This window comes from Asterias amurensis, chromosome 3, assembly GCF_032118995.1.
Source record: "Asterias amurensis chromosome 3, ASM3211899v1".
Classification (NCBI taxonomy): domain Eukaryota; kingdom Metazoa; phylum Echinodermata; class Asteroidea; order Forcipulatida; family Asteriidae; genus Asterias; species Asterias amurensis.
Window position 1 is genome coordinate 2,350,164 of NC_092650.1, and position 26,338 is coordinate 2,376,501.

Below are 26,338 nucleotides of genomic sequence, written 5' to 3' on the forward strand. Positions count from 1 at the left end.
TTAATTGGGATTTGTTTTGTTTACTTTATTTGTTATATTTTACGAATTGTTTTGAGATTTGACCACTTCTCGATTCAGTGTGACATGGTGATGTAGTTTGTATTTATATGCTAGTTTTTGCCTGAACCTAGCATCAAATTCACACGTTGACAAATTCTTTTGGGCGGTACTATCATCCCATTCATAAACAATACAAAGCACGCAGCTCAATGAAATCGATTGGCCATTCAGAGTGCAGGAAATGAAGTTGAGCAACAATATGTTGACGCGCAAGCGCACATGCACTGCATAATGGTTTGTACAGTAATTCACGCACGTTAAAACCACGTGTATAAACCAAATAGAGGATTAAAATTTATAGGACAAACAATAAGATTAAAAGCCGGCCATTCAGCGCTTGTTTCTGTTACCCAGCTAAGCCGTGGTGTATGGGTTGTTGTTGTGAAGTGACACCGACAGTTGCATTGCTCAGGGTCAGGGTTGCACTCTTCTGTAACTTTATGCACGCAGCATTACACAACATTACACTCATTGATGAGCAACGAGAACAGACTAATGATATTGACGGACGTTGACTCTGCGCGGGTACTTGAAACGTAAAACTAGGACTCTTTTGTTAAGCGCGGAAGTTGCTGCCCCAAAATACTCAAGGAGTCAAGGTCAAGGAAATGTTTAGAGTGCAGATAGAAATAGTGTCACATGTGTTTCTCTGTGAGCCGTAAAACTATATAGCAAGTTCACAGTTGAGAGAGCAAGCTGTGCTCTATTTGAGTTCACGGTGTTCGGTATTCAACCAACAAGTCTTTCATGGACCATGGATGGAGTTATTTATTCATGACCGACCGTCACCATGCACATGCCGACCGGCGGACCAAAGCAGAGGAAAACAACACCCAAACAAGCCCAACCAAAGATGAACAGCCAGATAAACACAACGTTCAGTAAACTCCAATTTTCATGGTACGTATTTTGTGACATTCATTGCAGTTTGGTGGTGGTTTTGTATTGTATTTTTCTTCACCTCCCCAAATAGCCAGCAGCCCAAAGTTTTGCTGACTTTTTTGGGGACGTCTTTGGCCATTGGTATTGCCTGAAACCGTTCTTTCCTTACACGGCCCCTACCCTGCTGATGCAACCATCCCCCAGCACTCGGTACACTCGACGAGTCACTTCGTTTCTCGGCAAAATGTGTCACTTTTGTACAGTCAGCCGAGTCACTTCGTTTCTCGGCAAAATGTGTCACTTTTGTACAGTCAGCCGAGTCACTTCGTACCTTCCTTTGTAATGATGCCTTGTACTGTTTTACTGCTGAATTTCATTATTATTTACCGCTCCTTCCAAATAAAAATTCAGTATTTTGTCAATTTTGTTGGTATAAATATAATTTTTTTTAGGGCCTAATGTTTTTTTTTAAATAAAAATATTATTTCCCCCCAATAATTTTTTAATTTTTTAAGTTAAAGCAATTTAATACAGGGTGGGGAGTAGGCCTACAGTTTTTATTTTTATACTGTTGATCATCAAACTTTTTTATTAAAAATTAACATTTTTTTTTTTTAAATAAAGTTAATTTGCTTTTTTAAAGGGAAGGTACACGTTTGGTAATTAATCAAAACAAATATTAACTTAAAAACTGACTTGGTAACGAGCATTGGAGAGAGCTGTTGAATCCCGCTGAAGTAACGTAGTTGTTGAGAAAGAGGTAATTTCTCACTAAAATAATAAAAGACTTCTAGCTACATGTAGAAGTCTTTTATTCTTATCTGAAAGCACACAAATTCGTCCAATAAGGGTGTTTTTCTTTGATCATTTTCTCGCAACTTTGATGACCACATGACCACAAATTTTCACAGGCTCGTTGTTTTTATGCTTATGATGGGATACACCAAGTGAGAACACTGGTCCTTGACAATTACCAAACGTGTACAGTGCCTTTAATAGGTGAAAACTCATTCGTTTTGAAAGAAGGTACAATTTAGGAATTACAAAGTGAGTAGCTTGTATTTAGATACAAAGTGTCCAAAGTCACTTTTAATCTTGGGACAGGTGCAATACCAGAATTCACCTGTCACCCTTGATATGGCTTTATCTATAATCAACCTCCATGGTCTGATGATAGTGGTAATCGTTCAGGGGGACAAGGTTACGATTTATCACAACCTACGTATGGCTACCTCCATGATATTACAAAGCAGTTTACATAAAGTGACTTAAAAATATGTGAGTTAGAATGAATCAGAGATAAAACATTAAAGACAAGGTATAAACAGGATGAGCCAACGCAATTATAAACAATTATTAGTGAGGGCTGCATTTAAAAGGCAAATCATGTAAGGAATGAATGACTGTTTATATCTGGAGGTCCTGGTTTTGGCAATAATATAGTTGTTGAGAATTTCTGACTAACAACCTTCTGTTTGTCTGGTTTGTGGAAAAAGGGCGGTGTTTATATACCATAATACGATACAATACTAGTCACGTGTGTCATTGATACATTCATCATGTTTACTGTTGGCTGGGAGTTCCCTTGGCTGGTAACCTTTGGGAAACATTTCCCATTTCCTGCCACCACCTTTTCAGTACTTGAACACCTGTTAAGTTGTTATAATTTTATTAATAGTTACCGGTATATTCATGAGTGTTTGTCCGCTTCGTTTGTCAACTATTATTACTGCCAACAATACTGTATATTATTGTATTTATTTTTACGACTTGAATTGAGAACTCTTCAACTGATTTCATTCAAATGTGAATGCATGACTGAATGCATTCACACCACACCCAACAGAGTTGTGGAAAGCAACATGCATGACGTACTTGCTGTACCTCTTAGCCGGTCCATGCTGTACCCTTTTTTTGCACAGCTCCACTTTTTCCTTGCCAATATTCTTACCTCAGTTGTTTGTGACTGGTGTCCCACATTAGCAAAGAAAATTGCCAAGCAGTATTTTCTGCTTATCGGCTTTATGAAATTGTCTCCAGTTTAGTCTATGTACTGATCGGCTGTGTATTCTGTGATCTCCATGGTTGATGTAACAAATTCGATAGCTCCAGCTGTCAGGATAGTCACACAATGTTTTCTTCCCCCTACCTCTCTTCGGACCCCCAATGTTTATCCCTTTTGAGTCTATTCTTGTTATAGCTCCATGGCTTTTCTTTTACTAACCCCCACCCCAGCCCCCTTCTTCCCACCCCCATTCTTACCACCCCCTAGCTCTCTTCCGACCCCTAGCTGCTCTGAAAGTTATACTCTTTTGAGACTATTCAATAAACATTGTGATTTTAAAAGCTCCTCACACTTAATTTGACTGGGAAGCCTGTTCTGTCAATAAACAAACTTTGAAATCATAAGGGAGTTTACTCAGTAATTGTAAAGTAAGGCCTAGTAAAAAAGAAACTTGTTTATCGTCCCCGCCCGCTTCCTTTTTAGAGGCCGCCACCTTTTTTAAATATTTGTTTTAAAGCCATTGGACCCTTTCGGTAAACAGTATTGTTCAAGGCCCACACTTTGTGTACCACAACTTCTAAATCAAATAACAAACCTGTGAAAATTTAGGCTCAATCGGTCATCGGAGTCGGGAGAAAACAACGGAAAAACCCACCCTTGTTTCCGCGCGTTTCACCGTGTCATGACATGTGTTTAAAATAAATCCGTAATTCTCGTTAACGAGAACTTATATTGTTTTGCTGTTTTCTCAAAAAGTAAAGCATTTCATGGAATAATATTTCAAGAGAAGTCTTTCACCATTGCCTTCTGTAAACCCTGTAAGTTATTTGTAAATCTGTGAATTTTTATTTTTTTTTCTAAACTGAAAGGGTCCAATGGCTTTATTGCACATTTTAATTATTTTTTAAATTATTTTTTATTTTAATTTTTATGAAAAAAGGGTTATTTCAAACGATCTCAGCTAAACCAATCTGAATGTCTTGTCCGAATGTATTGTCCAAAATTTTTCACTTATGTATTGTGTGTTTGAGCAGTAGGAAAAACAATGGCGGCCAAAAAATAAAAATTAAAAAGCCCCTCCTCCTTCCTTTTTTTGAGAAACACAGATGCTATCATGTTTCTTTTTTTTACTTGGCCTAATGCCTTCATGTTGTGTTTTCATCCATTAGAACGGAAGGTGCAAGTTTATTACATGCTGTATTCATGTGGCTCCCAGGTTGTGTTATCTCAATAAAGCCCGTTTCACAGGAGGTCTCTAAGTGTGGCAACGAAATCGCATTGATGTAAAAACAATCATTTCAAATTCGCATCATATGAAACTATTGGATGCTTGTCTTGAATTTGAATTGAAAGCTATAAGGATGGATGCTGTAAAGCATGCGTTGTCCAAACTTCAGAATGTCAAACCATGGTCAAACGATGTAAAGCATCATTCCATGGCTAATGAGATGAGGCACTGGTTCTTTTGGAAATTTTCAGTTTGTAAAATTTCTTTATAATTTAAAATTCCAGAGTTAATAAAAGTTTCCCGGTTTTGAAATGCGCCCTTTTTCTTTTTATAAATCTAAAGTTGATACAGACCAAATAGTGCAATCTCCTTTAAAAACTATAAGAGCGATACCCCCAATGTCTTCTTTTGCTTATTTGTTTGTAAAAATCATGCCTGCAGGTAGTTGCGATGATTTTTATGAAGAAGTTGTGGTTTGGTTTAACCATAACAGGGTTAAGTATTAGTATCACTATCATTTTGTTTTAGTTTAGTCCAAACAACATTTCAAAAACCATCAATCTTATTTATGAATTCATAATCCATCATTTCATTTTTATCCGCGGGTATAGCATTCATGGTTACAGTCATACTGTTCTAAGTTCCTGGTTTGTTTTAAAGATAAGTTTTGGAAAGCAGTGATTTGGAGGAAGTTCAGAGTTCAAAATCATCAATCTTGTTTTTAAGTTCTTAACCATCATTCCATTATTTTTATCCCCGGGTTAAACATTCATTGTTACAGTCATCAGTCATACTGTTCTAAGTTCCTGGTTTTTTTTTAAGACAAGTTTTGGAAAGCAGTGAGCTAGAGGAAGTTTGGAGGAATTCATATATGAATTATTTCTGCCCTTAGTAATCAAGTCACTATAAGGGATATGCTGGCCATGGTAAGCCCATGATCATATTAAACCCATAGGCACACATCAACAGTCTGCTTGTTGTCAAAATAACCTTCAAAACAGATGTTTTCTGCTGAAGAAATAACGAAAAAGAAATGGTTGACATTGGCAAGGGAATTAAAGGAACACGTTGCCTTGGATCGGACGAGTTGGTCAAAACAAAAGCGTTTGTAACCGTTTTTTATAAAATGCATATGGTTGGAAAGATGTTTTAAAAGTAGAATACAATGATCCACACAAGTTTGCCGCGAAATTGCGTGGTTTTCCTTCTACTGTGCGAACTAACATGGTCGGCCATTTATGGGAGTCAAAATTTTGACCCCCATAAATGGCCGACGTGTTAGTCGACAAGGTAAAAGGAAAACCACGCAATTTCGAGGCATGTTTGTGTGGATCATTGTATTCTACTTTTACAACATCTTTCTACCCATATGCATTTTATAAAAAACGGTTACAAACGCTTTTCAAAAACCAACTCGACCGATCCAAGGCAACGTGTTCCTTTAACTCGGTCAAAGATTTACAGCTCTAGATATGGAACATCACAATGCATGGAAAGTAGAAAACTGGTAGTGACAGTTCTGTACTTCCATTTTAGGTCGGTCCACGTCTAGGGTTTTGAGTCTGATTATGTTATTTTAATGAGATTTTGTTAAGTGTTTTATTGGCATAGAGGAACAACTGCTTAAATCTATATTGGTGGCTTGCATTTTGCAGTTTTGAGGGGTGTTGGCATGGCTTAATATGTTTATTCTATCTTGTTGTAAAGGTGTTTCCAGACTATTTATGGATTTTCTTGTTGCTCTGTATTTGTACACTTGTCCCTTAGGGTTAGCATACTGATGAATACCCTGTCTAAATACATAAATAAATAAATAAATAAATGAATCATTTATTATAAGGTCATAAAAAGCTCTATTTGTTCCCGAGGACTTTAGGAGCGGTCAAAACATTTATGGTAATAATTTTGCCCTTCCCATGAGCATAGGGGGTACTTCTGCTATTTTAATTTGGGTTATTCTTTGAACTTTCAGTAGTTGCCTGAGTGAAAGATGGAAAGTGATTTTTTTTTACAGTCGTGTTTTCAATTACTGTAAACCAGCGTTCACCTTTCTCAAATGCTTCCTTTACATCGTAAACTCCCTTAGGGTTCAAATGTGGGGCAATGAAGGAAGGTGCAGTATTACCTATTTCTGTGTATATTCTGCTATGTATTTAGATTTGGGGAATTGGGGCTACTTCCGGTGTTCTCATTGGACTTTTCTACCGCTGCCACGTGAAATGTTGTCGTGACTGGCTTTGGTGTAACTCTACCGTGTGTTCCGCACGATGCATAGCGTTTTACAGCGTGGTCGGGGTAATGATTAGTTTACAACATGGATTGGTCCTGTTAGATTACCGTGGCTGTGCGGAACTCAGTTTACCATGTGTCCCCATTGGATTTAATTTTGTCAATCAACAGAAAAGTTGCGGTACTTTCTTAAAAAATAATAATAATTTTGAATCGCGGCTTTAGTTCTGCTTATCTACCTGGGAAGGTAGGACTTTGGCCTTGACTACTACTTTTTGTGATAAGGGTGACATCATCAAAGTGGGTTATCAATGTTGACCCTTTTGAAGTACTTTGTCTCAAGGTGCTCGAGCAAACTAGACTGCTCACTTCCGCTTCTGATACCTATCCTCCACACTACTGATCAGTTGATCTTGCAATTGATCTGTGATATTGCAAGTTCGAGCAAGTTCAACATGTAGCAGTAACCGTTAATTCTCATGTTATTGCCTTGCAAGGTTTTAGCCAGGATTTGGTAAAAGGGTGTCCAAATTTGCTGGAAATTTTAAAACTGGGTGTCCAAATTGTTCACCTACAATAAATTTACATGTAAATGACAGATGAAACAGGGTGTCCAAATTAAAAACAGGGTGTCCAAAAGACACCCAGACACCCCTCTGGCTAACACTATGTTGCCTTGAGTTGTGGGCAATAACAAGGTTAAAAGTGGTTTCAAAGTAAAATTTAGTGATTCCATCCTGCTTCATATACCCTGGTTGACTTCCAATTGCACATGGGATTTATGACGGACCCTTCCCATGAAATATGCTAATTACATTCACGCATGCGACTCATTGCGTAGATACCCTGTTGGTTGGCAAACACCATATAGTTGTGCACTAAGCAGACGCGCAATCGCGTCTGCGTCACGCACCCATTAGCCATGTTCAAAACAGCGCGATGTTCCCTCATTTTGCAAGCGCTATGTGCAATTTACATATTTCATGGGAAGGGTCTGTTGAATGTGTGTAGTACTACTACTAGTCCTGGTACAATGTATAATAATTGAGAGGTTTCGCAAGCGTACGGATACAGATACAGATACGTTGACACTTTGTGTGTTCACGTGACGCGTATCTGCGACTATCGTATTTTTCATACACGTTATCAACGGATACAGGAGCTCATACACATCGTCGAAAAACGGATACTGTTTTGCAGACTTTTGTTGTCCCAGTCAAAAACATTTCCCACGGAATTGCTTTCACTGGTATTGTGCTTGATATAGATAGAAAATTGTTAGTCATTTGCAAGCAAAGCGGTGAGAAAATGCAGCGTATAAAACACGGGGTCTCTGTCGGTCATGTTTGTCAGAAAAACACTCATGATGATAGCCAGCGCACTCAAGTGAAAGCCAGCGCACTCAAGTGAAACATACCTATAGACGATGTGACCTCTGACGTCACTCGAAAACCATAACAGATTCGCGCGCATACCGCCGGGCAAAACCTTTGTGTTTTGGCAGCCAGCTAGAAAGTGTAAGCAATGTTACCATGACTACGCGTCTTTTTGCCCGGCGAAACATGACGTATACAGTGTTTTGTCAACAGAGGGCGGTTTGAATGTAAACATAGGTCACATCGTCTATAGTTTGCAAAACAAAATCCAACATGCGGCTGCCGTGAACGGATACGGTTATCAAATCAGTAGACAGATCCCTGTATCTGTATCTGTACGCTTGCGAAACCTCTCTAGTACGTACCAGCCAGACCAATAGAGTATGTGTACTATCATGTAGCCAGCCTTCAATTACTGTAGGCCAACATCCCTGGCCTTGAACTTCGCTCTTGATGAGGGGAACTTATATGAGGAAAATTTTAAATTGTATTTGGCACTCGCTAGAGAAGGCATCACAGCAATTGCTCTGGGTAAACTCAAGGCCTGCTGCATCAAGTGTTGGGTGTACACACAAATTCCATTCATATTGCATCATCATCAGTCTGGCAAGTTATAAAACAATGGTGCTCCTGTCTTACATTTTCTTCAGGGGAATCTGGAAGATGACATTCTGACTTCGTTCTTGTCAATGTCTGAAAACGTCTGAGAGTGCTAGAAACCATTGTGACTGGTATGATGTATGCCCTGCATTGAAATAACCCAGGACGCTTACAGCAATTGCAGTGGAGCCTTGTTCTTTTGCTTTGGTGCCCTTAGCAAGGTTTCTATCTATTACAAACTCACATAATCCAGTCCTCATAGAAATGCCCCTTAAACCAGCAAACTTCAAGTCAGTATTAGACATGTGACAAGTCGTTAAATGTTGATAAAATTCCGACTCTCCCTGCGATTCCTGAGATATTCTACTACTGCTGTCACGACTACTAATAGAAGTCTGCAACCAGCAGTTCACACTCTCGCCATAGCACTGCAACAACTTGACTATCTCACCGCATGGGACGATTAACGACTTGTCCACAAGTCTACTACGTCAGTATGTTATTATAGAGAGCACACTACTGTCGCATCACTATTAGTACCTCTGGTCTTCTTTCCAAAAGCCCATTTTCAGAGACTTCAATTATCTTCCAGATTAATTTAAGGAGTTTCAGCCACAGCCCAAACCGCTTTTGTTTTTGCTGAGATTTTCGTTGTTATTTTGTTCATAATTGTGCGCTGTTTATCACATGTCAGTGTAACAAAACACAAACAATACATAAATTCAAAGCCTCTAAATACACACATGAACACACAGTAAAGAATGACATCATTGTCTCAAGGTGACCTGTTTATGATTGTGATGTTTTTTAAATTGTGAATAAGAGGATTGTAAATTTGACCCCGGGTCTATCGTCAGTCGAAGAAAAATCATTTTTGAATGATGTTTTTTGCGAACTGAAATGTCTTCTGTGGGATTTATTGGAGATGTTGTCCTTCTGGGTTAAATTGCAAAAAGAATAGTGGTCATTGGAGGTGCAGTATTTGAGCATGGAGATAAGATTGGTATTGGGGCACAGAGATAGGATTGGAGCACTCCATGATTGGAGCATGGAGGTAGAAATTGGAGCTTGACTCTTTTATCTTTTAGTAGACCCTACTAAACCAGGTGGTCCACTTCATCTGGCACTTCAAGGCTGACCCCCATTTTCTTGGTAAAACCAACCACCCACCATACATTCTTAGGCTATGACCACAAGGTCTTCCAGCACTGACCATTACATCACTAGACATCATGGAAATGTCTTGTTCTTGGAAATGATGTCGTTAAATGTAGTTGGTTCAATGAATTTCTGTGAAAATGTCACAAGACCGCAGTTTTTTTACTGGACCAAATTTAAATTTACAAGACTAGACTCACAAAGAGTTGAACAAGCACCTAGATAATGTCCGTTTAATTTGACTGTGTTATAATGTGTGTATTTTAATACTCAACTGAAGTGATAGATGTATTCAGAGAGTCAACTTTCTTTACAATGATAGTACATAATAAGGTAGGGCTTGGACACTATTGGTTATTGTCAAAGACCAGTCTTCTCACTTGGTGTATCTCAACATACACGTATGCATAAAATAACAAACCTGTGAAAATTTGAGCTTGATTGGTCGTCAGCGTTGCGAGATAACTTTCATTGCTTAATAGTTGTTCTTTTGTAGAGCAGCGCCATGAGCGCCGCTTGCAGCGAATACCGGCGCTTTAAAAGTGTCCATTATTATTACTATTATTATGCAAGAAAAAACACCCTTGTCACACAGAATTGTGTGCGTTAAGATGATTGATTTTGATACCTCAAATTCTAAATCTGAGGTCTTGAAATCAAATTCGTGGAAAATTACTTCTTTCTCGAAAACTATGTCACTTCAGAGGTAGCCGCTTCTCACAGTGTTTTACTATCAACCTCTCCCCATTACTGGTTACCAAGTAAGGTTTTATGTTGATAATTATTTGAGTAATTGTCCACTGCCTTTAATGCATCTTGAGTTAACTGGGCTGGCTTAAATCACTGGCCTCAGGCGTGGTTTACTGTTAAAGGAACACGTTGCCTTGGATCGGACGAGTTGGTCTATAAAAAAGCGTTTGTAACCGTTTGTTATATAATGCATATGGTTAGAAAGATAATTTAAAAGCAGAATACAATGATCCACACAAGTTTGCCTCGAAATTGCGTGGTTTTCCTTTTACTGTGCGAACAAACACGGTCGGCCATTTATGGGAGTCAAACATTTGAAAAACCGTGCAATTTCGAGGCATGTTTGTGTTGATCATTGTATTCTACTTTTACAGCATCTTTCTACCCATATGCATATCATAACAAACGCTTTTCAAAGACCAACTCGACCGATCCAAGGCAACGTGTTCCTTTAAGTTGGAGCTCTCAGTCTCGATGGTCTCATGTACCATGGATGAAGCATGTTTGCTTTGTTTCGTCATCTCTGAATTAATTAAAGCCTTATCCACCATCAGAAGCTCATAACATGACTCCCCAACTAGTAACCCTCCTTTTCATATTGCCTTTGCTGCCGTCGCTCAATAAAGACATTTGTTTTGCTCTTTACACCATGCTCTCGACCTTTGACTAAAACTAATGAGCCAGTACACAACAAAAAACAAACAAAAATAAGACACGTTACCTTTTTAAAAAAGCACATCAAAATGTAGACCCCTAAGCATATAATTTTTAGGCCTACATAAATACATGAGGGAACCATGGAGGAAGGAAAATAAATGTCTTCCTCCTTGTACATGTAGGAACCTACAGTCAAAACGTAATTGATTGCCCAATACGTTTCTTAAGGCCAATACAAAACTTAAAATGTTAAGCGTAATCGCCCACTTTCTTTTTAGAGGCTGCCTCCTTTTTTTTTTATGAACAAAGTTAAATATTTTAACAATCTCATTGAACATTTTTGTTTTTAAAATAGTCCAGCCAGTTGTCTTTCAAATTGTGTCAACCGATCATTTTGAAAAAAGAGTTTCCTCCTTCGTTTTAAAAAAAGGCAGGACACTTAACAAGTTTCTTTTTTGGTTTGGCCTAAACTGGATACTATAGAGAAAGGACTATGCTACAGACCAAAGAGCAACTGATAAAAAATCTGGCAACTTCGATAGTGGACCGGAAAAGGCATTATTCATTGACTCGTGAACTTTTACACTCTGCTCAATTTGAAACTATGAATATGAAACTATTGGATCCTTGTCTTGAATTGAAAGCTATAACTTGGATGGATGCTGTAAAGCATGTTGTCCAAACTTCAGAATGTCAAACCATGGTCAAACGATGTATAAAGCATCATTCCATGGCTAATGAGATGAGGCACTGGTTCTTTTGGAAATTTTCAGTTTTGTATAATTTCTTTATAATTTAAAATTCCAGAGTTATAAAAGTTTCCTGGTACACAAGTTTTGAAATGCGCCTCTTTTTCTTCTTATCTAAAGTTGATATAGACCAAAAGTTGTGACTTGTGAATTTTTACAATCTGCTCAATTTGATGTCACAGGACCCGTAAATTTATTCTCCCTTCAAATAAGAAAAAACACCCCTACACCGATGTAATTTTCCCCAAAAAACGTTTGTGAATCAGTCTTGAAAAATGTGTTACACCTCTCGGTAAATAGGACCATTTGTTGCAGGGCCTATAGCATGCAAAATACCTCAAATTGGAAGGCAACAATGAAGGTGATTGCCTCCTTGCCCCCTGGTCATTGCCTTGGTGCCCTTAAAAATTCTCCAGTAGAAATAAACGATTTCCTCATAGGGTTTCCTTTACCAAGGAGAAAATGCCTTGGTGCCCTTGCCCTTTCAAAAATTAGCAAATGAACAAGTTACCCCTAGGGCACAATTGGGCACAATCTTGACCCCCTGTGTCCCTTTTTCTTGGGCTTTCAAATCTTTCTGGTAGAATAGTTTGAGGGCCTACAAAATATTCTCGTTGCTGAAGCTCTGTTTTCTCTCTTTTTAGTGGGGTGCACCCCCTTTTTAGTGGTTTTTATGGTAGGTGCACCCTTATTTTAGTAAAGTACACCCTATATAATAGCCCATAGGCTGTAACCAGGGCCCAATTTCATAGAGCTGCTTAAGCACAAAATTTTGCTTAAGCAAAAAAATACTTGCTTAGTAAAATCAGATTACCGGCCAAGGCTCCACTCAATTGTTATGCTAAGTAAACAACAGCTAAATACCAGTCACAAGCAATGTATATGGCATGACATTTGGGCCAGTAACATGTGTAATTTATTTTGCTTAAGCAGCTCTATGAAATTGGCCCCAGACATCAAAGGCATAGCCTGATACAATAAACAGATGGCTGAAATTATTCGGCTTGGGTCATTGCTCAACCAAGCTCAACCATGGAGGTAGAATTATCAGATAGGAGGGAGAATCTGTGTGGGAACTTTGGCGCTGGTTAAACACTTATGTAGCAGATGTTGTACATCAAGTGTATGGCAGGTACTGGTTTTTTTTCCTCAGCCCATAAATCAAATACTCTGTGAACTGACCTGAGTCCCCCTCTAAGGTATGTGGAATGGTCCAGTATTGGACATCAAGGACTTTGATTCCCCTTGGACATTGCACTTTGGAGAAACAATGAAATAAAAAGTGCACTTGGAAATTGTAAAGGCCCTTTCACAAAGCACCAGTAACAAAGGTCCTTTGTAATGGATGCTGTTTTTTGGTCACTTTGTGCCTTTGCAGGTTGCAACTGTTAAACAAGGTTTCACATGACTTCAAAACACAAATTTACCAAGGGTGTCCCCTGTTTTTTATGAAGGGGGGGGGGGGAGGGGCGGGCTTATTATGGTCATAGCTTCTATAATAATGACATCACTAAAGCATGGGTCCCTGTGCCATGTTATCAGCTTGCAGGCCTGTATGCTTCGTTTTTTGAAAGGACGAGGGCACCAAGGTATTTTCTCCCAAGTGTATGAGGACATTTTAAATTTCTACTGGAGCATTTGAAGGGCACCAAGGCAGTGACCACGGGGCATTGAGGCAATTGAGACTACAGGTCTTTTTTTATTATTGGTTGGTACGTTTTGGAGGAGGTCTGGGCTCTCGGTTGAAAATAGCAAGGTTCCTTTGTTATTACATGGAGCTATAGCTTCATGGTTATTATTTAACAAGATAGCTGCCACATGACTGGAACTTTGTTAAACATCAATTTGATTGTTGTCACTGTGTCTTGTCCTGTGAAAAGGCAGTGGTGTCCTTTCTCATGCTTTAGGCTAGTGTTAAGCCCTGAATGTTCACAACAAATAACCAGTATTTATGCTATTAATTATAGTTCCCGGTAAACACAGCCTCCTTCCAACCTTAACCCAATTAATCTTCAATTATCAAGCTTCTGTCCCACATCCTTTCCCATGCACCCAGGCCCTTAAATCACCCCTGTTAATAGCCTGCCAAAACTCCCATGGACCATGCACTGACTGCCAAGGTCATTGACCAGTAGTGGATTTCATGAAGAATTGAGTTAGGCAGTATTGGTTTGTATAATATTTGTAATGACTATTTTTGTAAACTGTACATTTCGGCTTTTTAGCGGCTGTTTTGTAAAGTTTTTATAAACCATGAATAACAATAAATGCACCCAAACGTCTTTGATTACAGAACTTAATTTGATTAATCCAGGCTTGAAACTTCATGGAGACAACAAAGGCCTCCGTGCGGCCTGGTCATTTCCTTGGAGCCCTTGGAATGCTCCCGTATAAATTTACAATTTCTTCATAGGGTGCCCTTTACCAAGGAGAAAATGCCTTGGTGCCCTTGCCTTTTAAAAACGAAGCATAGAGGCCTGTTAATCCTACGTGTCGTTAGGAAGAGTTTGGTGAAATCGATGGCTGGCTTTTTCAACTCCTTGTATGCTGTTCGTCTATGTCTGTGTCTCTACATGTTCTCTGTTCAGCCATAGAGCAAGGTTCAGCCCAGGCTTAGCCCAGGATTAGCCCAGGATTGAAAATGAATTATCTCCTTACTGTTAATATAGCCATTGAGACCACTAACATAGGACTGGATAGCTATAGCTCAAATTCCAGGGAAGTTGTCATGAGTGAGTGATCAATGGACTGATCCAACAGTGGATGATTTTTAAATAAAACACACAGGCAGGAGACACTGTCGCAACATGGAGCGTTGCAAGGATCTCAATTCTCAACGACTTCAAAAAAGTTAATTTTCCTTACATTTTTCAAAATTTCAGATGAATAGCACCGGCAAACATCGCCGCCTTCCACCGACCATTCTCCGCCGTCGCTCCTCATCGACTGCCTTAAACTTTAGAAGACAAGAGGAATCATCTTCACATCATGAAAGACCTGCTAAGAGTAACTCTCCTCATTCTTGTGAACGGGACGCAACAAACTCTCAACCTTCGATTGAGATTTCTTCTCAGAGATCGATTTCTGATACTGCAACGAGCGGTAAGAATCCTATGGATGCGGCGCTGCCGACTTGCTTACATGTACAAACAGACAGAGGACTGTCGGTGAGAGACAAATTCGCTGCTCGTTTTTTTATGAAGGAGGATATTCAGCGGAGAGCATCCTGCCCTTCTACTACCGCCCCAGAGTCTGTGACTACATTACCTGGACTTCACTCTAACGACGGCGTGTTGAGTTCGCCCGAGGTGACATCAACTGAGATTAGCCACAGTATGCCAGTCTTTCACATCGTACAACCGCAGTTTTATTTGAACGTCAAACAAACTAAAGACGGTGAATGTGATTTCAACATTAGAAATATCGATGTTGATATTCCGATATCAGATGTACCTCCAACACTTCAACCTTTCAGCACCGCTGATGAACATCAACCAGAAACAACTGGTTCATCAATGTTGAAACTCAAAGCAGTGCGGGTTTCAGATCTTCCACTTCTGCAAAATAGTGCCAATGACGAATCGTTTAAAATCACCCAATCTGAGGAGGCTCGTGTGAATCTTTCAGAACCAGCCAAGATTGCAACAGAGAGAAACACTGATGAGACGGTCTCAAGCACACAGCCCGAGGAAAACTCTAATGTCTTTGTACAGCCGCAAATAATCGGAGTGTTTTCATTGAGGAACACACCTGAGAAGAATGACACTTCCCCGCAGTATCAGTGCCCAAAATGCCTGAAGAGATTTCATCGTATCTTGTCTCAGTTAGAACACAAGTGCAACCCCAAGACATCTTCTATCGGTTCTCTTCATAAACTCCGTTCAGTAAAGCTGTATAAGTGCCTGGAATGTTTGGAGGAATTCTCCGATGTGGAAAAAAAGAAAAGTCATGCTTGTTCGTCCCAGGTGCACCAGGCTAAGACAAAGAACAGCCACCAAGCCTCGTCCGTTGATGGAAAAAAGTCATTGCAAAAAGCTGCCAAAATGTGGTGTCAAACGTCGAGGGGTTCGTTCCAGTGCAATATTTGCAAAAAACGTTCATTGAAGGAGTCCAAAATGCAAGCACACTGTGTGAGGAAACATGGGGACCGTGCACATCGGATAGCAGGAAATAAAGCAAAGGAAACCACTTCCCAGAACAAAACGAAGAAGAAAAAGTTTGGATCATCAAGTAACCAGTTCTCTGCCGAAGGACACACAGAGACTCAAAAACACAGATTTGAACATCCCTTCAAATGTGGCTTGTGCAGCATGAAATACAAACGAGTCGCTTTCTTGAAAAAGCACATTGCTTTACACATGGGATCTGAGCAGTTCAAAAGAAGCAAACGCCCGTTTGTCTGTAGGCTTTGTAAGTCACGATTTCACGATAGTTCCACACTCAAGGTACATTCTGGGAAGATGTGCATTCAAATTAAGAAAGATGCAAAACATGATGAACAGGATAAGAGCTCGTCTTCTGGGAATGAAGTCACAGGCCTACATGTTCGTGAACCGAACACTTGCCTTGGGTCAAAGGCTGCAGCTGTAAACACCATGTCTGAAGACTCATCCAGCAGTCTCCCCAATGAGAAACATTTCCCGAAGCGAAGGCATCGATGCGGCTTCTGCGGCATCTTATGTGAGAGCTCTACGTACCTTAAAAAGCACGTCAGGAGTCACTGGAATCAAGTCTTTGAAAGCTACAGTCGCCCGTTGGAGTGCTGTCTCTGTAACGAGCATTTTGACAATTGTGTGCGGTTCTTTTTGCACGTTCGCCGAAACGACTGCAGTTCGACTACCACCGACGATACGAGTCAATCAAGTGCGATTGAAGTTAGCGACGAGGAAGCTCGAGGCAAGATGGAATGTGCCATGGCAACGAGAAGTAACTCTTCTACTCGCCAAGAAGAGCGACCACACTTGAGCGGTATGCATCAATGCCAATTCTGTAGCCTCAACTTTTGGTCTAGGGACATACTGGACATTCACATTCACAGTTCTCATCCGCTGTTGCTTCAAATGGAAGAATCGGCTACATCAAATTCATCCGACGGTGACGCTGATAGAGACTTAACCAAAAACAAAGACCAAGGAACTCCTGATCCAGTTATTCCGAAACGGAAAAGTAAATCGAAATCCAGAAATGAAAGTCAAACACTTTGGACTGATCACATGTCCTCTTTCAATTCATCCAACAGCGAGACTGATGGAGACTCCAACGACAGAAACAAATACCAAGGAACTCGGGTGTTTCTGGATCAGCAAAGTAAAGTGAATGCTAGTGATGATTTATCGCATAGTTGCACACTTAAGTCATATCTCGTGTCTGCTCTCAAGGCCTCTGGTATTCAAGATCAAAGTCCACCAACAGTTAAGAGTGCGAAAGGTGTTTGTGAGAGCATCAATTTGGCAAATCATGCCGTCATTCAGAACGATACTGAAGAAGACGAGGATACTGAGACAAGCAAACGAACACAGATCTACCCCAGTCAGTGCAAGATCTGCAAGATTACTCTGAGTAGTTGGAAGAGTCTGGATTCTCATCGTCGAAGTCATCATGCCGAACAATTGAACAAACATCTTTATCCAGGACAAAGTCAAGACTGCTCCATGGAGTCAAGTGACGACACCAAAATCGATGTCGTCAAAGTGAATTTGTTCAACACGTGTGAGGTGTGCGAGAGGGTGTTTAAGTACTGGAACAGGTTAGTCTTTCACCGGAAGTTGAAGCATGGTGTACATGTTAACTGTGCAATGCTTTCTTCAAGGCAGCCGACAAGCAAAGATAAAGGCATGCTTATTGACGAGCCCAGTTTGGAGGTTAATGATTCCATCGTTGATGAGAATACTTCTTCATCGACAATTGAAATCGGGTGTGAATCAACCCAGATAACGTCCCCCACACAGACACTTGCTGCTTACTGCCTCGACAAGAACAATTTTACAGATGTGCAGAATGAGAAAATCCTAAGCAGACAAGATAATCACAACAGCAACCGAACATCAGTCGCTGACGACAACCTTATAAGCGTGCAAAATGAGGATGTACCGTGCAGACAAGAATACATGACCTGCGACCAAACCCAGAGTCAGCCAAGCAGGAAAGAATATGTTGTGGAAGGTACTAGACGAACTGTTGAAGATCTTCAGATAACGCAAGTTGTGTCCTTGAAACCAGGTGAACCAAGTAATCTTTGGAATTCAGTAAATTGTGCTTCAGTAGAGAAGGATAATCCCCAGCACAACACTGATAGAACAATGGAGCCATTGTTTGATGAATCGTCGTCAAATAACCAAGTTCGAACACAGCACGAGTCACAGATACAGGAAAGCACCCAGCCGAATGAAATAACTGCCCCAGATTTGCCTCCGCACAGTTCATCCAACAACCAACAGTATTGCAAGCCATCAGAGAGCGCTGCCACAGTTTATGCACAACAACAAGCAATCCTAGACGAGTTTAAATTTCTGATGAGCTCTATTGTAACATTACAGTCTACTCTGAACATTGAGGACAATGTCTCCCGTCCATCTGATCATTACGAGTTTGACGGGACCGTTACAAAGCTTCCCTTCAGGGAAGTCAAACGTATTCTGAGAAGCTTAACGAGAAACTGCAGCACCAATGCTTATCACTGCAGTGTATGTGGAGACATTCTGGAAGATATACCGCTATACACAAGCCATATCTTATCTCACTGCGAGTCTGATCAGTATATCTGCGTCTTCTGTGGCCAACAGAGTATGGATATCTTCTCGGTGCTCAACCATGTTGTCCTTACACATCGTGAAGACAACGTACGTGTACCTCAAGATCCAGAAGGTAACGCTACAGAAACGGTCAACACGTCGTCCCTGACTAGTACCAGCGATGTCGATAACACAGCGGCTGGCAAACCAAGCACTAGCCCATCACCACAAACAAGTCAGATCCCCAATAAACATTGTACGTATCCAAGACCCAGGTATGATTTCGTCTTTAAACCAAAGGAACACGAGAATAATATCGCACTTGATGAGAATACTGGCCAATACAAGTGTCCTTTATGTCAGTTTCAGTATTTGGACAGAGCCGATGTGATCTATCACATACGCATGTATCATAACGGACAGCCATACATCTGTAAACACTGCCCTGAGAAGCTCCACTTCTATCCCGACGTTCAAGCACACTTCTTTAAGAATCATTATCTGCAGGTCACTCAGGAAGACCATGATTCAGAGAGCGAGAACCCAACACTTGGTGGACAGAGTTTACAATTGGAGAGAGAGACTACTACGATGCAACCAAACATCCCAAGTGTTGAGGACGCAGGCTCATGCCAGAGTTTACAATTGGAGAGAGAGACTACTACGATGCAACCAAACTTCCCGACTGTTGACGGCGCAGGCTCATGCCAGAGTTTACAACAGGAGAGAGAGACTACTACGATGCAACCAAACTTCCTGAGTGTTGACGGCGCAGGCTCATGCCAGAGTTTACAACTGGAGAGAGAGACTTCTACAATGCAACCAAACTTCCCGAGTGTTGACGTCGCAGGCTCATGCCAGAGTTTACAACTGGAGAGAGAGACTACTACGATGCAACCAAACTTCCTGAGTGTTGACGGCGCAGGCTCATGCCAGAGTTTACAACTGGAGAGAGAGACTACTACGATGCAACCAAACTTCCCGAGTGTTGACGACGCAGACTCATGCCATAGTTTACAACAGGAGAGAGAGACTACTACGATGCAACCAAACTTCCTGAGTGTTGATGGCGCAGGCTCATGCCAGAGTTTACATCTGGAGAGAGAGACTACTACGATGCAACCAAATTTCCCGAGTGTTGACGACGCAGACTCATGCCATAGTTTACAACTGGAGAGAGAGACTACTTCGATGCACCCAAACTTCCCGAGTGTTGATGGCGCAGACTCGTGCCATAGTTTACAACTGGAGAGAGAGACTACTACGATGCAACCAAACTTCCCGAGTGTTGACGACGCAGACTCATGCCACACTGATGGTTGCAGGAAACAGAAAAGCTGTGATGAATCCAACACTGACTGTTGTAGGGGTGTTGATCCTAGTCCAGCTTCCACACAACACACTCACACAGAGATAAACACTGATAATGCACACGCTAATTCAGGAGACGCTGAAAGAGTAAGAACTCAAGAACTTCAAGAGTCCACACAAGCCCACATGGAAACAAACGCTAAAGCAAACACTAATTCAGGAGATGATGAAAGAATACAAACTCAGGAACTGCAGGAGTCCATACAAGATGCTTCCCTTAAAAAAGTTGTAGTAAAACTGGAGAAACTTGGTGATGATGTCATTGATGAGCATACTTATCGCAACCTGCATAATCATCTTAAAGGTGGAATCAAAATTAAAACTGAAAAGCTTGACGACGGCTATTCAACCACTGAGTGTATGCAAGAGTCTGAAATTGGTGGTGGAATTCGGCATCAATCAGAAATTGAACAACATGGAGAAATAGACTTTGAGAATGGTGACCCAACCAGGATTGTTCCCAAGGAAGAGTGTGACACCCCAAATGCAGCTGCATCTTGTTTGTTGAGCCGTGCAAGAGTCTCTCAATCTGAGTTGCAGATTCCCCAGGTAAAAGGCAAAGTTGAGAAAGACGTCGCTGAAGCCAGCCAATGGGGCCTGCAAAAGGAAGTTTGTAAAGAAGTAGAATTGTCCGATGCCAACAAATCTGATTCTAATGATGCTGGATTGAGTTCTTCTTTAAGATCTGAAACTACGACAGACGTCGGTGACAAACTGACCGAGGTGGAAGATATACTTCAGATTATTAATGAAGTTGGAATTACACTCACAGAGTCTTTACCTGAACTTCATTCAACGTGTTGTCAGAAGATCAACCCAGGAGATGTTACAGGCTCCAACAGAATGATAAATCAGTCTGAGACTTCAGGATCAGAGCAGATTGTTAGACCTCAGAGCCGACCATCATCTGGAAAGTTGGTGCAAGAGAATTATAAGCGGCTACTTCCAGATGGATGTAGAGAACTTGCCTCGCCATATCCCAAGCGTGCAGAAACACCTTTAGACCTGAAGAATCCATTAGATACCATCAATCTGAACCCTTTCCATCAGAATGAGACTATTTCAGATATCCTCCAGGACATTGCCAAGAACAGTTTCACATCCAGAATCCTTGCAAGCCTTCAGGAAGATTCAAGGACCTCAGGTCCTGCTTCCGGCGAGAGAAGCAACAGAGCTCCGACTGCTTTGGGTACCAAAAGGCAACTTGAGTCTTTAAACATCCCACGGCGAAGATATGGGAAACAACTGAGAGCATCTGATGACAATCCAGAGAACCTGCAAGCTGCTGAAGCTGAAGATAGTAGTCAAGTTCGAGGTAGAACCAACAGATATGAAGTAGCACTAGAAGATGCAAGTGAAATTGTTTCTAGCATCGATGACTTCAATAAGATTGGAGCCAAGGATTCCAACACGAGCCAACAGAATGTTACGAACCATCAGTCTCTAGCATCTGTACCTGCTCCCAAAAATTCACGCCGAGGTGTGGCCAGATCCGAGTCAAGAGGGTCAACACATCAATCAAATCATCAAAGTTGCACCTCCAATCAGGAAGCTGCGAGGATGAGCAAAAAGAACTACCAACCAGCCTCAAACGCTCCAGTTTATAAACGTCAACAGTCAGAGCAGCAACTTAACACAGCTGGAAATGATTGGCCGGCCAACAAACAGACGTCCAAGAGATGTAGACATTGTTCAGATGGACCGCCTTCCTACAGATACCATCAGGTCGGCCGACCATCTTCAGGATACCCTCCTAGACATTCTAATCAATCAATCGACCACAACTCCAACATGACAGTGATGCGGCGACAATCCCAAGATATTCCAACCTATTCTGAAACGTTATACTCTGCAAGTGTTAATGTTATGGAATCCCAGCACACAAGCAATCCGTCTAATGTTGCATTACCTCAGCAACGTTCGCAAGTTCAAATGGACAGTTATTGCTATCAGCATAGTCACCATAGTCAGAACACTTACCAGCAAAACTCGTCCAGATATTTTGAGATCCAAACGCAAACATCTCAGAATGAGTCGCAGGTACGTGGACAGTTCGCAGCGCCACCTCTTAGGCAACCTGACTCAGGCTCTGCGACTTTAAGAGAGTTGCTTAAAACTCTGAAAAGTTCGAACTATCCGGTAAATGGAAATAACCCCCGTTCATCGGCCGATAGATTGCCTGATCAGTCAAACTACCACACGAATAGTCATAGCGGTTCTTTCAACAACTACTCTGGACCTAGAGATTTATGCTCCAACAACGTTTACAGGAATGAGCAGTCATATTTAGATGCGTACGGGAGAAACTTAAGCTCCAACAATGTAAGCAGGAATGAACAAACGTACTCCGATATGTACAGGGGAAACGTCTTACAATCTGAGTTAGCACCAAATGCCATTCCCAACTTGACTATTAGTGACTATTTAAGACCAGTAGCAACTTGTGCCCAACCTGTAGAAAGTGTTGCCTGGGATATTCCATCTTCTGTACATCCCCCCTCGTATCCTCAACCATTGCACAGAAACAGCCAGTCAATGGTTTCCCCAAGAGAGGCAGACCAGAGGGAGTATGTGCACAGGAACAGCCGGCCAATGGTTTCCCCCAGAGACATGGATCAGAGGGAGTATGTGCCAAGAAACAGCCAGCCAATGGTTTTCCCAAGAGAGGCAGATCGGAGGGAGTATGTTCAAAGGAACAGCCAGTCAATGGTTTCGCCTGGAGACATGGATCAGAGGGAGTATGTGCAAAGGAACAGCCAGCCAATAGTTTCGCCTGGAGACATGGATCAGAGGAAGTATGTGCAAAGGAACAGCCAGCCAATGGTTTCGCCTGGAGACATGGATCAGAGGGAGTATGTGCAAAGGAACAGCCAGCCAATGATTTCGCCCAGAGACACAGATCAGAGGGAGTGTGTGCCCAGGGTTTGCCAGCCAATGGTTTCACCCAGAGACACAGATCAGAGGGAGTGTGTGCAAAGGAACAGCCAGCCAATGATTTCGCCTGGATCTGGAGCCACTGATCAGTCTATGCCACAGATTGTCAGTGTGCTATCCTTACACCCTGATTATATATTTATGTAGATTTATGTAGATTTATGTAGATTCATAATGCCAGGAGGAATCGGTCAAAGGTTATTGGTCAGTGCATTGTCCTTACAGCCCTTGCAATTTGGCCTTAGCGACACTTGCAACTAGTGTCGTAGTCGCGACTATTAAACATTAGTCAAGTCACGACTGTTAAGCAGCGCTATGAAATTGGGCCCAGGTGTGTTCACCATGAATGACTTCACATTGTTATATCATTCATACAGTAAGCATTGGAAGGTTAGCGTGGCTTTTTTGTGCCTACGATTAGCAGCCCTATGAAATGGAAACTGCTCAAATTCAGCCGTCCGCAGCTCTTTGTAATTGGGCCCAGACGATTTGAACAAATACTTTTAAAGAAAGTTACATGTGATGGGGGAACTCCCACTGAATTGCAATCAGTTGTGGGATTTCCCAGCGATTTAGAAACGATAAAGAGTGTGCACACACTGTCCGTAATGTGATCCCGTCGTGTTTTAGAACTCTTTGTATGGGGGGTAGTCCAGAGTATATTGTAATGGTTGGTGATTGTACTTCTGGAAATTTGAAGGTGCAAACTTGTATGCCAAGTCGGTTTCCAGTGAATTCTTTTGTCATGTTGCACCAGTTCGTTTTGATTGAATTTGGTGTAATAATGTCTCTTGTTAAAATCTGAAGTGCAACCATCACCCTCAAACCCCTGCCGTCGATTTCATAAAACTCTTCCTAACTTAAGACTAATCTTAGGACTTAGGACGAGTCCCAACCCTGCACTGTAGCATGCAGACCTTAAGATTAGTCCTAAGTTAGGACGAGTTACTCGTCCTAACTCGAGATAAGACAAGTCCTAACTCGAGATAAGACAAGTCCTAACTCGAGATAAGACGAGTCCTACATGTAACTATTTGTGAAATCGACCCCTGGGTGTTAAGTGTTTCATTGTGAAACAAACCAGGGCTGAAATTTAAGTCCAAAAAACCAAGGGCTCAGTGCTCAAAATTGTATACTGGACCAGAACAGTTAAACATGCAAGCTGTTTTTACTTGAACAAGCACCGATGCACTGGACACCTTTGGTAATTGTCAAAGACACATCTTCTCACTTGGTGTATCTCAACATATGCATAAAATAACAAACCTGTGAACATTTGGATTCAAATTGGTCATTGAAGTTGCAAGAGAATAATGAAAGAAAAAAACACCCTTGTTGCACAAATCTGTGTGCTTTCATCTGCCTAATAAAAGGCTTCAGCTGAAGTATTTTATTATTTGCGAGAGAAATTACCTCCTCAAAAACTAGGTTACTTCATAGGGAGCTGTTTCTCACAATGTGTTATACCATCAACAGCTCTCCATTGCTTGTAACCAAATAAGCTTTTATGCTAAACATTTTTTTTTTTGGAGTAATTACCAATAGTGTCCAGTGCCTTTTAAAGAAAATTATATCATTTGTCTTTACTCAATAGAGGTTTATTAGATTAAAATTCAACACTTACACATCACTTGTTTTTGGTTATCAAATTTGAAGGAAAAAAACCCAAGACAGTGTGATGTGTCCAGTGAGTTTTCTGGCCAGACACCAACATCACAAGCCTGTGGTCCAGTGTAAAATTTGGGGCCCTGCAATTGTTTGCATTATGCTTTCAACCTTTGGTCTTTCAAGCAGTCCTATGCAACATCCATTTATAATCACGTATGGTTTCGTTCATACACATTGTGTGTGAGTGATTTTGATTTCAATTCAAATGATCAATTTTGTGATAACCACGAAATAAAACTTTTTTTTTTTTGGTTAATATTCTACTTCTTATCGACATGCAACAGATAACTGCATGTATTGCATGCTTTAGTTTAGTTTTCAAAGTTGTTTTTGGTATACTTAAGATGTGTACATACTTCACACAGATTGCTGCATTTTGTAAATAGTGATGAAGTTACAACATACCTTGCTCACATCCGAGAAATCTAATGGTGTGATATTTTGAACTTGACTAGTTGATACATTTATGTTTTAATATTGAAGTATGGAGGTTCATTTTTAAGACCTTTAACAATTGCCAAAAGGTCACACAAAATCCATGAAGTTATTGTGTAGTCCTACAGTTTGGAGATACGGGTTTATTTTTGTATTGCATTTTGTACTTTTTTTCATGACCCTTTAAAAATATCTCTCCAAGGTGACTTTTCAGTGAATAAGAATGTTTTATAAACTTTAAATGGCAGAGTTAAAATCCGGTAAAATATTGTTTTTATAATTTACATAAACAATTGTTCAAAAATCGGTTATAGCCATGTGCTGTTGTCAAACCTATTTGACAAACTGTTTCAGTGCCAACGTCGTATAGACAATCTATTTTTATGTTCTCAAAAAGGGCCATCAATCGTACATGTACGGCCCACAATATACATGACAAGGCATTATCACTCTAAATAGAAGTACTTTTAATTTTGAGATGTTCCAAGGCAACCAAAATCAGCAAGATACACTTTGTTTGAAGAGAAAAACTTATCTCAGGCCTGTGTGCTTTGTTTTTGAAAGGGCAAGGAGGGCACCAAGGCATTTTGCTACTTGATACAGGGCACCCCATGGGGAAATAGTTAGTTCCTACTGGAGCATTTCAAGGGCACCAAGGCAATGACCAGGGGACATGGAGGCAATCACCTCTGTTGCCTCCATGCCAATCGCCAACATAATTTAAAGGGTCTATGTACTTTTTGTAGGACAAAAACATAATGTCCACTATCATTATCTTCAAACAGTGTAAGTTTAATGTAAATCTGTGGACATTGTGTATTGTGTTATAAAAAGTACCAACATCCTTAAGGATTTGGGTACCTTTTCAAAATGTCCATAGATTTACATTAAACTTACAGGGTTTGAAGATAATGATAGTGGAAAGCTTCCCTTCAAATATTACTTACTGAGGTGCTGTAGTTTTTGAGAAATGAGTAAAACAATGTCATGAAAATACGTTTGTAAATGATTAAAATAATTTTCGTCTCATGAGACGAAAATTATTTTCATGACATTGTTTTACTCATTTCCCCAAAACTACAGCACCTCAGCACGTAATATTTTCAGGGAATCTTTCTACTTTCATTATCTTCAAACTATGTAAGTTTAGTGTAAATCTGTGGACATTGTGTTTTTTTGTCCTACAAAAGTTACATAGACCCTTTAAAAGCAATAGTTTGAAGATAAAACCCTTATCAATTAGTTATAGTTTAAAATGTTACTAGTTATAAGAAAGTTTGCGTGATTTAGTGACTTGATCAAGTGTTAGTTTAATGTTAATCAAAATCACATTTGAAGCAATACCAAGACTTGTATCTAAAATTCAAGAGTTTTATCCCACCACTGAATTCCAAACTCATTGATCCAGATTTTGACTGAAATTTGTATTGGTTTTTGATATTTGCGTTGGTGTCTGAAGAAATCAATGAAATCTTGAACATTTCCAAGACACTACATTGTTTTGT

At 40.5% G+C, this 26,338-nt stretch overlaps 1 protein-coding gene across 1 annotated transcript; it reads left to right on the forward strand.

Annotated features, from left to right (window-relative positions):
* The first annotated feature begins 373 nt into the window (after positions 1 to 373).
* Positions 374 to 25,905, forward strand: LOC139934856 (uncharacterized). Its single transcript, XM_071929264.1, has 2 exons — positions 374 to 960; positions 14,577 to 25,905. Exons 1-2 carry the CDS (start codon positions 958 to 960, stop codon positions 22,875 to 22,877), a joined length of 8,304 nt encoding a protein of 2,767 aa, XP_071785365.1. The 5' UTR covers positions 374 to 957; the 3' UTR covers positions 22,878 to 25,905.
* The last annotated feature ends 433 nt before the right edge of the window (positions 25,906 to 26,338 follow it).